The 15,375-nt window shown below is 33.0% G+C and overlaps 1 protein-coding gene across 2 annotated transcripts in view; it reads left to right on the top strand.

The window, feature by feature from the left end:
* Nucleotides 1–577: 577 nt before the first annotated feature.
* SERAC1_1 (Serine active site containing protein 1) overlaps nt 578–15,375 on the top strand; it is a 39,416-nt gene continuing 24,618 nt past the window's right edge. The window contains exons 1-8 of one of the 2 annotated variants that reach the window (XM_051213078.1): nt 578–1,191; nt 3,204–3,699; nt 4,939–6,866; nt 8,330–8,366; nt 9,844–9,991; nt 11,198–11,425; nt 13,225–13,347; nt 14,740–15,088. In XM_051213078.1, coding sequence (XP_051069014.1) covers nt 6,848–6,866; nt 8,330–8,366; nt 9,844–9,991; nt 11,198–11,425; nt 13,225–13,347; nt 14,740–15,088 — 904 coding nt within the window. In that variant the 5' untranslated portion in view covers nt 578–1,191; nt 3,204–3,699; nt 4,939–6,847. Of the gene's footprint in view, nt 1,192–3,203; nt 3,700–4,938; nt 8,060–8,329; nt 8,367–9,843; nt 9,992–11,197; nt 11,426–13,224; nt 13,348–14,739; nt 15,089–15,375 lie in introns of both variants that reach the window. The other variant, XM_012939635.3, reaches the window with a different exon arrangement.

Below are 15,375 nucleotides of genomic sequence, written 5' to 3'. Positions count from 1 at the left end.
AAACACAACTCGTCACTTTATTCTTGGAAAACTTGGCGAATCAACCCGAGGTTGTTTGCATCATCTCTCCTCAAAATAGAGGTAAATCTAATGGACCAAGCACAGAAACAGACAATAAGGTAGTTTATGATGTCAAAGAACAAGTCCAACGAAGACAGACCATAACACAATGTTCCTTCTCGTTTGGCTACAAGAGAATAAGATATGATCTAGTAATGACATACAAAATGTTAAGTTTGTCAAGTTACCTCAACATGAGCATCCTGCCGGGTTATATACACTCTCACTTTTTCTCGTAAAGCGCTACTCACAGCTTAAGTGCTCGGACAGTCGATGTGATAAAATCCCCCCTGGTGAAAAGATTTAAAATGAAACTTCATAGACTCATATTCACCCACAGATTAAAGTCTTCCTCTAGGACTAGCTTTGTCCAATTCATGTCGTATAAGTTACGTCGTTTATCATTACAGTTGTATCGGTGAATAAATCCTCAAAATCAATCGAGCGGGTACGCCGCGCTACACATCTCCTACAACTGCTTACTGGCTTGGACTAATAATTTCTCAATACATCGATATTGTATTAAATATACCTTCGAGCTCATCCACTCCTGACTCCTGATTTTACTTAGTTTGTACATTTCTATTATAAGGGGTGTTACTGGTTAAGGTGTTGTCAAACTCCGAATATTTGAGACATTACAGCATTTCAGTAACTACTTTTTTCCCATTATCATTTCTATTTTCCATCTAAGTCTTTCAACTCCATCTTCTCACACATTACCAATTAACTGTCTTACTCATTATTCTTGGAATTATCGTTTTCTCTCAGAACTCGACTTATCACTTCATCTCACATTGCAACCAACCAATCTCCTACCTGGCAATGTGATAGCTGCTAGTATCCAGAATTTATATTGCCTTGAGATGGGCTCACTAACTCAAACTACAATACGTACAAATCCACAAATAGCTATCAAACTGACTATAATTCGAGAATTTGAGTGGTGCGACTATCACCCATTAGACATTACGAATTAAACAAAACCTTACCGAAACAACAAGAGGATAGCGTTAAAAAGTAGTTGGTTTGTACAAGCTCGTGACAAAGACATTGGATTTATTGCTGAATTTTGCACTGGAAATGAAATCCTGCAGAAAGTCTGGGCACTTTAAGTGTTAACGCAACCTTGTGAGTTGATTTCTCATCCTACCAAATATTACGGTACTTTAACGAAAATTTTCAGTGCATTATAGGCTAAATAAAATAGTACCTAGTTAAAAATGGCACATAATAGGAATTTCATGGAATAAACGGATCAATAGTTGCGATATATAGTAACTACTTATTGAAGGCCCTCCGTAAATTACAGTCTCACCGAATTGTTTATGCTAGTAAACGTGGAAATTTCAGAGTCAAAGTGTACGACTAAGAATTTAAAACTAGATTTCAGTGTTTGAAGTTTCATATCTTTCAGGTAGTTCACAAAACTTGTCAGTCTTATGTACATTTTAAATATATTTCTATCCATCTTTTAATTGGTAGATTAACTACTCCCTAATTAAACTCAGTTTTACCTCAAGTTCATTGAAACTCTTCAGTTTGCTTACTAGTCACTTACGTTGCTCTTCTATTTGGCGTCAAATTTCAAAAGAAGTTGAGATCAGCAGCAAAATGTTCTGATATGTAACAGTAGAGAATTTAAATCATTGTTCACTTGAGAGGGAAGTCCATGTTTAAGCGGTATAGTCTTTGTTTCGTACCTTCTGGAAACGTCATACCATCAATTTTTGAAGTGAAAACTGATCAGATGTTTGGTTTTGGGCTACCGAAACGCTTTTATCTCTGGGATTCTTCTGCCCTGGTAATATCAAGCAAGCAAACGCTTTCTTTACGGGTTCTGTCGGAGACTCATAGGATAGTGCTACTTCATTTGCTTAATCCTCATTCCCAGTTCATTTCATCTACTCACTCAACTAGCGGTATAACTCGAGTCCTGGTTATAGTCTATATCTGGTTTGTTGAATGGAATGAAAGTAACAAAAGAATAAAGTGTTAACCACAATAACTTCTTCAGTAGAACGCCTATAAGTTCAACAAGATAGTCGTATTTGTAAAGGTTTTGGTTTCCGTGTTGTATACGTCAAGCGCTAATTGACATCTTTTAGCTTATATCGACCTCGGGCGGACTGACTTGATATTGCATTTTAATTTCAATTGGTCGGTATCATGATGATACAAATGGTTACAGTTACTGGCCATTTATACTCAGTGGGTAACGCGTTATTGTTTAAAGTCAGTGTCGAAAGCTCCTGTTTTTTTGGTCGTCACAGCCATTTATGTACGGACAAATGGTATTTCATTTCCACTTAACTAAGTTATTCGTCTATAATTACCGTTATGCTAGCAGTCTAAAGTGTAGTTTCACTTGGCAGGGGCTAGTCACGTCAAAATATGGTTCAGTCAGATGAAAATCATATGCTTCTGTTTACTGATAACTTTATTCTTTGCCGAAAACCGAATCCTAAACCAGGATGTCTATTTTCGAAGTTCCCTTCTAAATTCAACGTTGTCTGCACGTTAAGTGCCGTTAGTGACGGAGTTTTAGTAGATTCGAAATGCGATTTCTAGTTAACTAGTGGCCACATTTCAACTTGGTCAATAGAATCCGACCTGAACTAAGAAGGACGTGAAACATATGACATCGGTTACTAACCAATGATCAATCAATTGTAAATACATTTCAGTTCTACAGGAGGTCAGATACGGGTCGGATAGCTCAGTAGTAACGTCTCTGACGGTGAAGCTGAGTAACAAGGCATAGAATCTTCCGGGTAGCATCGGTTCTCCCAAGATTACAGGTACACCTTACTGATGAGTGCCAAACAGCGCAAAACGTAGGTTTAGGATTTCCTATCCATTACTTCCCATCATCACATTGCGGTCCAAAAGGCCAGATTACGTTGGGACTATAGAAATAGAAACGAGAATGAAGAATATTTGGTGACAGAAGTTTCACTTAAAATATCCGCCAATTATGTTCTGGTATTTCAATGTCAGTGTGAATATACCGCTTATGTTCTTTAACACTATTCACTCGTACGTTATTTCGATCACAATTTTCAGTTTTGAGTGTATTGGTCTTTTATTGTCCAAATGTTCATGTATTTAGACCACCTTTTGCTTTATTTTAATCAATGTAGGTTTTCTCAAACAATGTCATCAAACACAGAAAGCCTTCCCAATCAATCTCCTCCAAAAATACCTTTGGACAGCGAAGGAAAACCTCTTAAACCCTGTTGTGCATGTCCAGAAACACGTCTCAAGCGTGATCAGTGCGTTCTAATGTATGGCGAGGAAATGTGTGCAGATGTGATCATGGAGCATAAAGAATGTTTGAGAAAACTTGGTTTTGCTGTGTAATGTAATCAGATCTCTTAAAATATAATTGGTTCATCATTTCTTCTTTCTGATCGCTGGCTCTTGTTTATCGTTACTAACTACTTTTTATTTTAGGATTCTTCTGATCAAAAGCCCACAGCTCGATTCCGTGTTACGGGTTCAATGCTTCCTAATTTAGTAGGTCGCGATGTATGTATAGTTGGGACTGCTCTTCGTGTTGCCCCTTCAGGACAAAGAATCCATATACGCTGCGCAGATGGGCGGGAAATCGATTGCAATCTCCTCTCGCCTCTTCAGGTATTCTTATGTCATTTTGAAACTAATGCTTCTTAAAAACTGAGTCCGTACATTTAAATCCTACTGATGGTTAGCTTTTGTAGTTTAGCTTTTACGGTGGTATTTTGACAAAGTAAGTACCCGTTGATTTCACGGGCCGAATATGTGCAATTAATGGGTTACCATTGTCTGACACACTAATTTACCACCTATACATGGGATCCTATATCGTAGTGTTACTTTGTGTTTCTTCAATACATAAACACTGGCCTTATTTCACAACCAGCTTGTTAGTTAGTTAATAATAAATAATAACTCATGTGACATTGTTTTTGGTTTTTTAATTTATTGTTTATCTGGATCAAACTGATTGACTGATTTATTCATTGTATGCATGATGACGAACAATCTTGTTCACTACATCCACTCTTTCTTATCAAATCCAGTTTTTTCACCTTTTGGAAGTGAAATTATCGTAAAGAAACATTTATTTGCCTGATTGATCTGGTCTCAGTAGCGTATTTTAATGCATAAAAACTGTTTTAGTGATCCTATTGAACAAAAAGCCTATTGCACTTGTTAGAACTGGGGTAGTATACCAGAGCACAGTTCCATGTTTATTTGATTCGCCGTGCATTAACATGTAATGCTGTTTACAGTGTAATACTTCAGATGTAATGCATTGTTTATATTCATACAGATGTGTCCACACGTCTTATATTGTCATGTATCTATGTAGAGGCGCTAAATTTGTTTATATGGTATTTAAATACATGCATATATTGAATCATGATATATGACTACTATCTCCTTCAAATAGAAAAACTCATACCAAGTAAACAAATCTTCTGGATTGAACCAATTTTGATTATCTTGTTTCTTATTCTCATTTTCTCGTTCTGTTATCATCACTTCACAGTTATTTAATATGCTGATTACTTAACCTATTTTTCACTATAAAAAATATCAGGTAACTAATTTTTCAATCCCAAATAGTAAGTTCGTTTTCTGTTGCCTTCAGTTCGAAGATTAAGTCACTATAGTAATAATCGGTCAACGTCACAGATTAAATATGCCTTATGTGATTAGTTGCACTGTACAAGTTCCCGAATATATATATATATATATATATATATATATATATATATATAGTTAGTTGCAACTATTGTTACTAAATGTTCATAAATCCTTTCATGACTTGTTTGAGGTAATTGAAAATCATATGTCATCCTTTACTTTTGAATTTTTGTTCTTGTATAGGCTTCTCCAGAAAATCGAGTTATAGAAGTCCAAGGTCGCGTAAGCAATGTGCAAGGTACAGAAATCAATGCTACAGCGGAACCGGTCGTTTTCTCCCAGGAAGCAAGTACAAAGTTTGACAGCGATTTATATTCACAAGCTATCCAAATGACAGCTCAATTCGATCAGTTTTACATTCAACCAATGGAAGCATAATTCATATTCGTCAGTTATCGAACAATAATGCAAATTACATCAGATGTTTAATGTTATTGTATGCAAATAAAAATAAATACAGTTCTATCCAAGTTTTTGTTTTACTGACCTAATGCTTGTGATTAGTAGACCTGAAGAACTATCTTTATTTACTCGATCATTTTAAGGAATTTTATTTATTGTACTTTATGTTAGACAATTTTTACTGAACAATAATTCTAATCGTCTGTTGGCTCAATATGTTGAAGGCTGAATACGTGCACTATTCAGTCTTTTGTATAAAAATAACATTAAGCAGTTACTTATTTGTTCCATCTTTATTGGTCAACTCAACTTTTGCGTCTCAGAAAAATAAGTGAGTATTATAGTAATAGTTATGGACCAATATATTATAACAACAATTTTAATTATGAGAGTATGTAACTGTCTACACACTTGTAAGGTTCATTTCGTTTGAAGCGATTAATAAACAACTATTTGATCAATTGAAAGTGGGGAAGATAAGAACTAACCTACCAAAAGTGATGTATTGTGTTTATTTTACTTTTTAGCAACTTTTTTCCATTGTGTTCGAATACTCTAAAAATTAAGAGGCGTGGAACATTCGTGTTATTTCATACATATATGCCCTAGAAGTTTTCGTGTTTGAAAACAACAAGTTAGTCAGTTATAGTAGTATGTGTATTTGAAAAAGCAAATCTATATCCAATGAACATTAACTGCTGAATTATCCAATAAAATTGTAACTAGTGATAATCTCTTTAATCTTCACGTTTCTTCTAATATCACATTTGATACCCATACCAAGTATGTCAGTATTTTGGCCAGAACCTTTAAGGCTGGTGAAACGGGTAAAGATTTCAACCCCACGTTCCACCTCATCAGTATTCAGAAGTCTAAATATATAATCGGAATCATGGACCGACCTTAGTTAGACCACCATTGTAAACCTAGAAGCGTTAAATGGCCGTCTCGTCCTAGCATGGGACTCTTCAGGAGTGCACATCCACTACCCCGCGAGGTTAAATCAAACTCACTAATCCCCATACTAATAGAAAACAGTTATCTAATGGTTCCAGGTTTTCAGTAATAGTCTAGCTTGGATCGGTCAATGATTTCAATGAAATTAAACAGTCCCCATACTTGATCGGAAGCTTTTATAAAATCAACCGCTCACAAATTGTATACTCGGTACCTTAACTGTTTGGTTTCGGTTTTTCATTAGCTCCTATGGGAATTTTCTAGTCCTATGAACTTGATATCAATTATATTTAACAGTTACCAGATTTTGAATTGATGTCATCTCTGTAGAAATCCTTCCGTCTGATTTTCCACGTTTTTTGTTACAATATTATGCATTACTGCATACAAGCACGCAGCTACTGTTCTGAAGTTGACTAGTATCTCTTCATATGTTTGATTTTCAAATGACAAATAACTGATGGAAGCACGTCTTTGTTCATTTAGCGAACCGAAAAAGACAAATTTCTATCAGGACCGACCTATAGAGTACCAACAATTTTTTCATATCCATTTAATTTACGGGCAAATGGCACATCCATACTATGAGTTAACTTTATCAATTCAATTTATGAACTAGACTGAGTCACTCGTCAATTATCGATATCACTTGCAGTCTTACATCCTTCTACTTGTTAACAGCTTCCTCTTATCGCTTTTGTTTTACAGACTAAATAGAAGTTAGTTATTTAGAATGCCGAGTCTGATAACTGGTAAGTACAAATATAAGGTTTGAAGGTGTCGTAATGTTACTGTTACAATAGAATAAATATTTTGTGTAAGCACGCCTCTTTTAGACAATAGACTAATGTTTATCAATGCATAATAGATTAGAGTTGCTTTGATCTCTTATGATTTTAATAAGCAGGGTTGTTTCATTATTAACTATTAGATTGAATCTGTCGTTAATTTCTTCAAGATTATTTTGACTTGAGTATTTTTCCACGTTTTGTGTCATCTTTTAAATAGAAATATATTGTTCCAAACCAAAGTCAGCTAATGGTTTTATCGAATCTTACCTAATCGGAGCTCAGTTAGAGTTCATTTTTGGCATGGTACAAGGCCCGGCTTTTACTAGAAAAAATAACGCTATGAGATTACCAGTTATACATTTCTACGACCCTTGTTGTCGTTAATAGTCACATTTCAGCGTTTTTAACTAGACAACGCTGATATGTTGTACACTTGACATTTGTTAAATGCATATATACCTTGTTTCGTTGTTCGTATCCATTTACAAATACCAACTAATCTCACTACACCCAAGATTTGATTTATTTTCTGACACATCTGCTTAGATAAAAATGGCTGATCAAGCAGGTAAAATGATTAAGAACTTGCGTTTCTTACATTTATTCGCACATTATAAGTTTATACTGACCTGGAAACATTTATTTACACTGTGTGCAAATAATTATTACCGTTTTCTCAACTTTTATTTCACTTTGTATTATCTCTGAATGCCATTTAAATCTAACAGAAACCTGATGCAAATAAAAATGCTTCTCAATACTGAAAATAAACGGAATGTTTCACTGCTATATGTGTTTCAACATACCTAAGGTCAACGTCCTATGATTTGTTGTTTTTCACGTCAGCTGATGTAAACTCTTAAGTCTGTTATAAAAACACTAATTTGCGATTGGTTTATTGATAGTAATCTGTGTGTTGATTGTTCTGTGCAAGATTATTCGTTGCCTCTTAAGCCAATCAGAACGGAGTGACCTTCAGGGTATGACTACATTTTAGTTCACGGTTAGTAGATAGCAGACTAGTGAGTGATCCGGTGTTATCTGTCCGGTGCATTATGATGTGTTTTGGCGAGCACCATTTTTGATGTGAACACCTATGTCAACCTACATATTTATCTCTGATATTGGGTCATTTACTCAAATATGCTTATTCGGTTAGTTATTTCACAATAAAAAGTAGTCTTTTTAATCTCATAGCTATGCAATTAATAGCGTAATTTACAGTAATTTTTAGCAATTACTTTAAGGAATTGATGATTTCATAAGTTTAACAAGGTTAAAATAACCTAGAGTTCTGTTTGATTTATCACTGTATGGTTTTAGATTAATTTCTACAAAAAACGGTATAAAATGGTGTATAAAGTTATTTTCTTTTAAATTATTTCTTCCTCCCTCATAATTAATTTTTTTCTTTACGTTAACAGCAGTTAAAGCAACATCAACATTATGTATAATATGGAGGTAAGAAATGTATTTATTCTTAATAATCATTTCTTTACTATTCTACTTTATCACTGGTCATTATAGTGTGGACTTGTTATATGTGTTAAGTTGTTTTAGTTTTGAAATTAGTCGTTGCAATTGACATAACTATTAAGTTATTATGAGAACAATTGGAATCAGAATCATGCTTCTTAGGTTGTGTCCTTTTTCTACGTTAAAACATTGAAGTTCTAACTAGCATATTCCTTTTTACAAAAGAATGGTATGATTTCGTAAGTAGGTTTTTTCTTAATTATCAGTAAAAACATCAGATGACATAATTTATGTGTGTATATTCTTTAGTCGTTACAACTTTCAGAACATAACTGAAGTAACTTGAAAAAATGCTAACAATTTTAATTGTGAATAATGTCGTTACATCGACATCAAGCATAAAATACGATTTAATTTTCTACCGAAACTCGTCGCGTAGTATGAGATTCATGATAGTATTTTTAACATTTTTTTACTTGACAAAAATTGTAAGGGATTGAATCTATGGGTGTTTAATGTCCTTGTCATATTTTCCTGAATATGACACAAAATATGTGAATAAACTTAAAGTTGATACGTATTTATATGTCGAAAAGTAGTAATTTCTAGTTAAATGGGTAATGTTGTAGTTACTAGTATTCATAATGGAGATAACAGGGGATTACATAAGCGTAATGAAAAACAGTTACATACTTAATAAACATGATTAAAAACAATCAAATAATTGTGCGAACAACAAAAGGATTATTTAATAAACACTGAATTACTATAGAAGAGAAGGGTTTATCGCACTTTCGTTCTGTACACATAAATTAGGTCGGGAACGCCTTAATAGCGATTGTCGACATAAAATGGAATAAAGTTAGTGTTGGTTGTCTGTGAGTTGTTTTGGATGTACTACGCATATCCACTTTATGCCCTTTGTCGAGAAGACACCCGGTAATTGCACTTGTGAATATTTTAATACTTCTCAGATACCGAATCATAGGGACATGTTCAGACAATCTAGCAGAAACCTTTTTCTCTGTCATTCCCATATACTTGTTACCTCAGGTACATGTCAATACACAGATCCAATTGAATGTGATATCGGAAGCATATTAGCCTACATTTTAATGGTGTATTGAACATTTGGTATTCTATATTAAGACCGATTCGGCCAAAGAAAAGCATCTTTTCAGTCCTGCTTTGATTCAATTGTTTTCCACGTTGTTTTGGGGATACTGCCTTATGAACATATAACGTGACTCAATTGTACTAATTTATTTACACTTTTTTGTGTAGAGTGAAAAAATAAAATTTTCCGTTTTTTTAATTTTATCAAACTCTTGAAACCAATAATCCGTTCAGACGTTGAGTTGAGTGACACAAAATCGTAAATCTAACCTACCTCCTACGTTCAATGTAATTTGTATTAATGGAAATAAAACCACTGTACCTGTGTTCTTTTTTTAACTTTCAGTGCATATGTATTTGCAAAAACACGATTGTTTTCCAGACGAGATTCAGACATTCATAATACTATTGCTAATAAAAAAAGAAAGTATGAACATTGTGATGAATCAGAAATTTCTACACCTTATGACAATTATTCTTCCGAACAAAATCTAGTGAGATTTCTTTTAACTTGTATATCATTTACATGTGGAAATTTTTCTATTATGTAATAACATAAATTCCGTGCAGCTATTGTTTTAACGCTGTGATCGGGTTTGAACCCTATTGAATTAAGACGTGATCCTTCAGATTTTACCATACTACGCAGGTTGGTTGGAGAGCTGTAAATATATAATGAAGTATTGAGGATGTTCACGCTTAACAATAATTCATTCTGGCTAATTCCCCAGATTTCCGGTGCTCATTGTGGAATTTTGGATGCAAATATGTTTTTGATACCGAAAAGTTAGTCACTAGGATGTATGTCCATGTTTTCAGGCCGATGAGACCAATAATACTAGTTCAATTTTCCTCTCAGGATACCTAAAGTAGATATATGTTTTTGCAATACCGAGGGACTTAAAGGTGTCGACTGATCACACACCTTCATCACCGCTAATATTTACATTTCTATTCATCACCGAGTTGTATTTAACATGTGAATCCATGGTTTGTACGAAAATTCTCTTGTCATACCCACAAGGAAATCTAGTTGACTAATATTATTGTCTAAGATATTTATTCATTGGAATCGTAATTACTGGGGTTTAATAATACAATCGCCAGTTGTTCAACTAGAAAAATCAGTTCTGAATCCTATGTTGATCTTTCATCGATTTCAAAACAATCAAATTGTATTTAACGTCTTTTTTAAACTTGTATTATATCTCATAATCAAATTGGGTGAAACAACTTAGAGCGATATACATTTTGCTCAATAGCCTTTGTTCTGTGTGACTGAGTGAATGAACTTTAAATTTCATCCATTCATAATATCAAAAATAATTACGGGAAACAACATGATTTTATTAATTGTGAACTTCATTAATTTTATTAATGTCAGCAAAACTTATTTTTGTTTAAAGAGTGATTATATAACATGTTGTATTTCACTGTCATTAGAAGTGGCCACTAAAAGTGATCAATATAATGTCTGGCTCAAATGTTTGGGTCATCGATTTTATAATTATGCAGATATTAAAATGGATGTTTTTGCTTTCAGATAAGTGATAACCAATTTCTTTGAACTATATCATCAGGTCATTAGTGTTATGATTTCATGTATTTTGACTAGCATATGATATATATTTAATTAATTCCTGTTTTTCTCTAAATTTTGTTCTTCACTCCCTCCCCCAACTTCCATCGATACGGGATAGCCATCTCTATCAATTTTGAAGGGTAGTTTCATAATTCGCAATGGTATGAATGCACTGTATAATTTAATTCATCATGTAAAGTATAATAGTGATGATAATGTTGCTACTGCTGTGTCTACAGACGCTGACGATGTCACTTCAACAAATCCATGTAGTGAATTCAATAAAATCACTCATTCAGATGAATTGGGTTTATTTTATAAAATGATATGTGATTTAAGTGCCAAGGTAATTACTACTGTTCATTGTTATTGCTATCATTATTATTACTATTATTATAACTTTAGTACTATGATTTATTTGTTCACATGCTAAGTGACTTATGATGATTCACTCCTAAAAAAGTAGAAATTTCATTTTCGGAAATTGTTTGTTTGAAACAACTTGAATGATCTGTTTGTTTAAAATGAAAAAAAAATAAGTGGGATTGTGGTCCTAATATGAACATCAGTACATGTTGGGTTCTAGGTACATGGAGCTGACCAGTAGTAAATATAGCTATAGATATATCCTATATACCACCACTACTAGCTACAATTAATCTATTCTATGTAAATCATGGTATATGTCTATTTTTTCCTCAACATACAAGGAATTACTGTTCACATACTACTGTTTATTTTATACATTGTAAACTGTAAGTTGCTTAGGTCAATCCAGGCAAAATATAGTTAAAATTTATAATCTCACATTGGATTGTTCAAAGACTAGACTATTATTTTTAGACCATAGTTTCTAATATTTCATGTGAATAAATTTCTGTTATAATAATCACTTATATACTTGAATTAATTCGCCACTGCACCACTTGATTTTCACTTTACAGTTGTATCGATAAACTTCATATATAAAGACATCTTAAGTATGTAAATGATTGCTGCAATGCATTCATTGTTCCTGTTTGACAAAAACTGGTTCCTTCTTAAAACCTAGATTTGTTAAGTTCCCAGCTAGAAATTTAGTTTTGTACAATCCATCACTTGCATTCACAAATATACAGCCAAAATATATTTCTTTGAAGGAGATACTTTTCAATGATTTGAGAAATTCTTTCTAATGCCTTCAACATATTTTTGACATTCCATTCTGAATCGGTAGAACAAACACCTCTCTGGTGTTAACATTTGTATTTGAGTTTTCTTCTCATTATTAGTGTTTAGATTTAGTCATTGATAATCTCATCAATAAATTGCTTAAGAAAAACGAAGGAAGTCTATTGATTCATTAAGAAGAGTGATGTTTGAGAGAAAAGTTTCCTTTCGACGGTGTTATTTTCTGAAGCTATAAACTCGTATTTATACGTGATTATTTTTACATGTAGTAGTCTAGTAAAATAGAGGAGATTTGCAAAATTATCTAAGACAGTCAAGCCTATTCAAGTGAAAGTCAGTGAAAATTAAGTGATTTTGCATAGTATAGTCAAGATTATCAAGACCTCAAGTATTAAATATAATATAATATACAGTATAACTAAGTTTTTCGATTATTGAGTAAAAAAGGTTGCATCATTCAGTAAAGTAATCAAAAATCACCAAAAGCTTACATCATGCTATAGTTTCTGAAGTCACAAGAAGTAATAATCTATTGAATAAATGCTAGTGACAACTGTCTACTTAAAAAAGAATGTAATAAATTATCATTTGCAGTTCGTAAAATTCGAACGGGCGTTAAGACTATAGGTGAATAAAGGATTGAACATGACTTTTCACTTCAAGATAGATAAATTGATTGATACATTAAAATACCATACCCCTGAACTGTCATAGTACTTACAGCGTAGTGTTTTTGTTCACTCACAATGTAAGTGTATTTAAACATCGACTGAAATGAATGAAAATTATTGTTATCAGTAGAAGGAGATTTGACTGCACAGAATTTGATGACTTCCGTATCTTTTATTTACTGATAAAGTTCTGACGTCTCTTAATGTTTGAATTGGACTTTTTTAACACGTGACTATATATTTCTCCTGTTATTAGATTTGCGTTATATCTGTTGCATTGAATTTTACTGCTTAATCATTTTAGGCTGGAATTACTACCAGTAATATTTACAGTACTCCTCGTAAACGAAGTCGTTTATTGTCTTTCAGCAAAGATCCAAAACTCACTACAGACTATATATTACATCTTCTGATTTCATACAGCAAGGTAAGCTCTTGATAAGATGTATTTATTTTTGGTGCAGCTTATTCATATTTTGAAAATTCGTTTGTCCGTAGTCTTAACTCCGTTACTTCTACAGAATGAATAGTAATAGATGACTTTTACATCAGTGAGTGGATTCTTTCGATGGAGTGGTTTCAGTATTAGAATTCCAACTGCTAATATGTATCTAGCCCTAATGAAATACTTGGATATTGAGCATTACGTAACGGAGGTGGTCGTTACTATTTCGTCATGGTAATTTTTAAACCATGATAATGTCTGATAAGCTTGATTGTTCTAGTTTTTATTATTTGAAAGAAAATAATATTTTTTCGAGCATATCCTAAATTTACTATATTACAAACGTATGCTTCCCAGGTTATTTCTCATTTCTCTATGATACCATACACTATGTGATCTTAACGATGGCATCATTGCCTGATGGGAGCTAGTCCGAAGAGTCATGATTACGTTAACATAGGCATATTCATTTAGTTTTTGCATAACAATCCTTTTTATGTATATTAGGGATGTGGAAACACCAGATACAACCTATGAGGAAGAAGAACAATATCGATTTCAGGTGAAAGTAAGGTCAACTTTGAACACATTTTCGTCACATTACTTCAGTGAATTTTCACAATTTATTTTTACTGACTATTATTCAGTTCATAAATCATCATTAATATATAACCCATTAACTTAGATGTATTTTCAATTATACTGGGATCACCACCAACAAAGCTTCTGTTAAGAAACCGAACTTATTACTCTAGTTAGCGGGACAGGGGAAAAGGGGATAATGATGTTGTCGTTCACGTTATTGAAGTCGCGGTTGAAAATTAGTTGTTTACTACAAGAACCTGGGGTTTAAGTACCTCCAGCTGACAAGTCCCAGATAGGACGAAACATGCGTCCTAGATTTTACTGTTAGCTACATTCCATCTATTCTACATTTATATATCACTTGATTTTTTTATTAGATTGTTAACATTGTCAATATTGAGTCATTGAGCCGTCTCCATAATAATTAAATTCCTTCGCTATCCTGAAATCAGATATAGTTTCAGCAGAAAAAGAAAACAAAACTATTGACGTCAGTTGTATATGTTGCTCTTACAGTTCAATCTTTCTATTTACCACCTGTTCTTTATGTATAGTTTTAGCCTAGAGATATCGATTCTTTGTCGTCATTTCTATTCATCCATGTTTACTTGAGTTTGTGCTTTTGGAACACTATTTGAATAAATTACATATCACAAAGTCATTTGAATAATTCTTGTTATATATATTTTAAAGTCGTTATTTTATCTTATAGTTCACAATCTCACGTCGTTTTCACAACATTGAATTCCCTTTTATTCCGTTTTCTTTTAATTTTTGTAATCATTTAAGGATCTTAGGTATTTGGATCACTTATTCCAATGTGAAAATTTTGAACGTCTAATCAATTGGCTTAGTTCAATCAGTCTTTCAGCATTAAACAATTCAGATAACAATAATACACTACTCATTGATAAACATCATTCTTCACCATCAGTAAATCAACTCTTATTTAATGTGGATCAATGGACAAATGAATCATATTATTGTGATGATAATAATAGTAATACAGATTCATCATTTGCAAAAGTAAATAACTTGCCTGATGTTCATCTAGAATATCCTATTCATCTTTTAGTCGCTAATTTTTTAGCAAACATCTCGCAGCATCCATCAAGTTCCGTTTTAAACAATTATGAAGGTAAATAAAATATCATTTTAGTGTGTTTTCTTCCATTTGTTGTTACCCAATAAGGTTTATTTATTTTGAAGATTAAGTTCGTCACAAAATAATATCATCTAGAGAGAATGAATGAGAGAATGTCAGGTAACAGCACTGAACAGTTTTCATTGTCATAATTTGGGACATTACAGCATTACACACTCACAATTCTCTGTTTTGTAAATTACAATATCTATGTAGTTTCAGTCAGCTACGACGTAGGACCAGGCACATATATGCATCGCTCCAAGTTGCCATACCTCATT

Source organism: Schistosoma haematobium, chromosome 3, assembly GCF_000699445.3.
Source record: "Schistosoma haematobium chromosome 3, whole genome shotgun sequence".
Classification (NCBI taxonomy): Eukaryota; Metazoa; Platyhelminthes; class Trematoda; order Strigeidida; family Schistosomatidae; genus Schistosoma; species Schistosoma haematobium.
This window is presented reverse-complemented; position numbering and strand designations above follow the sequence as displayed.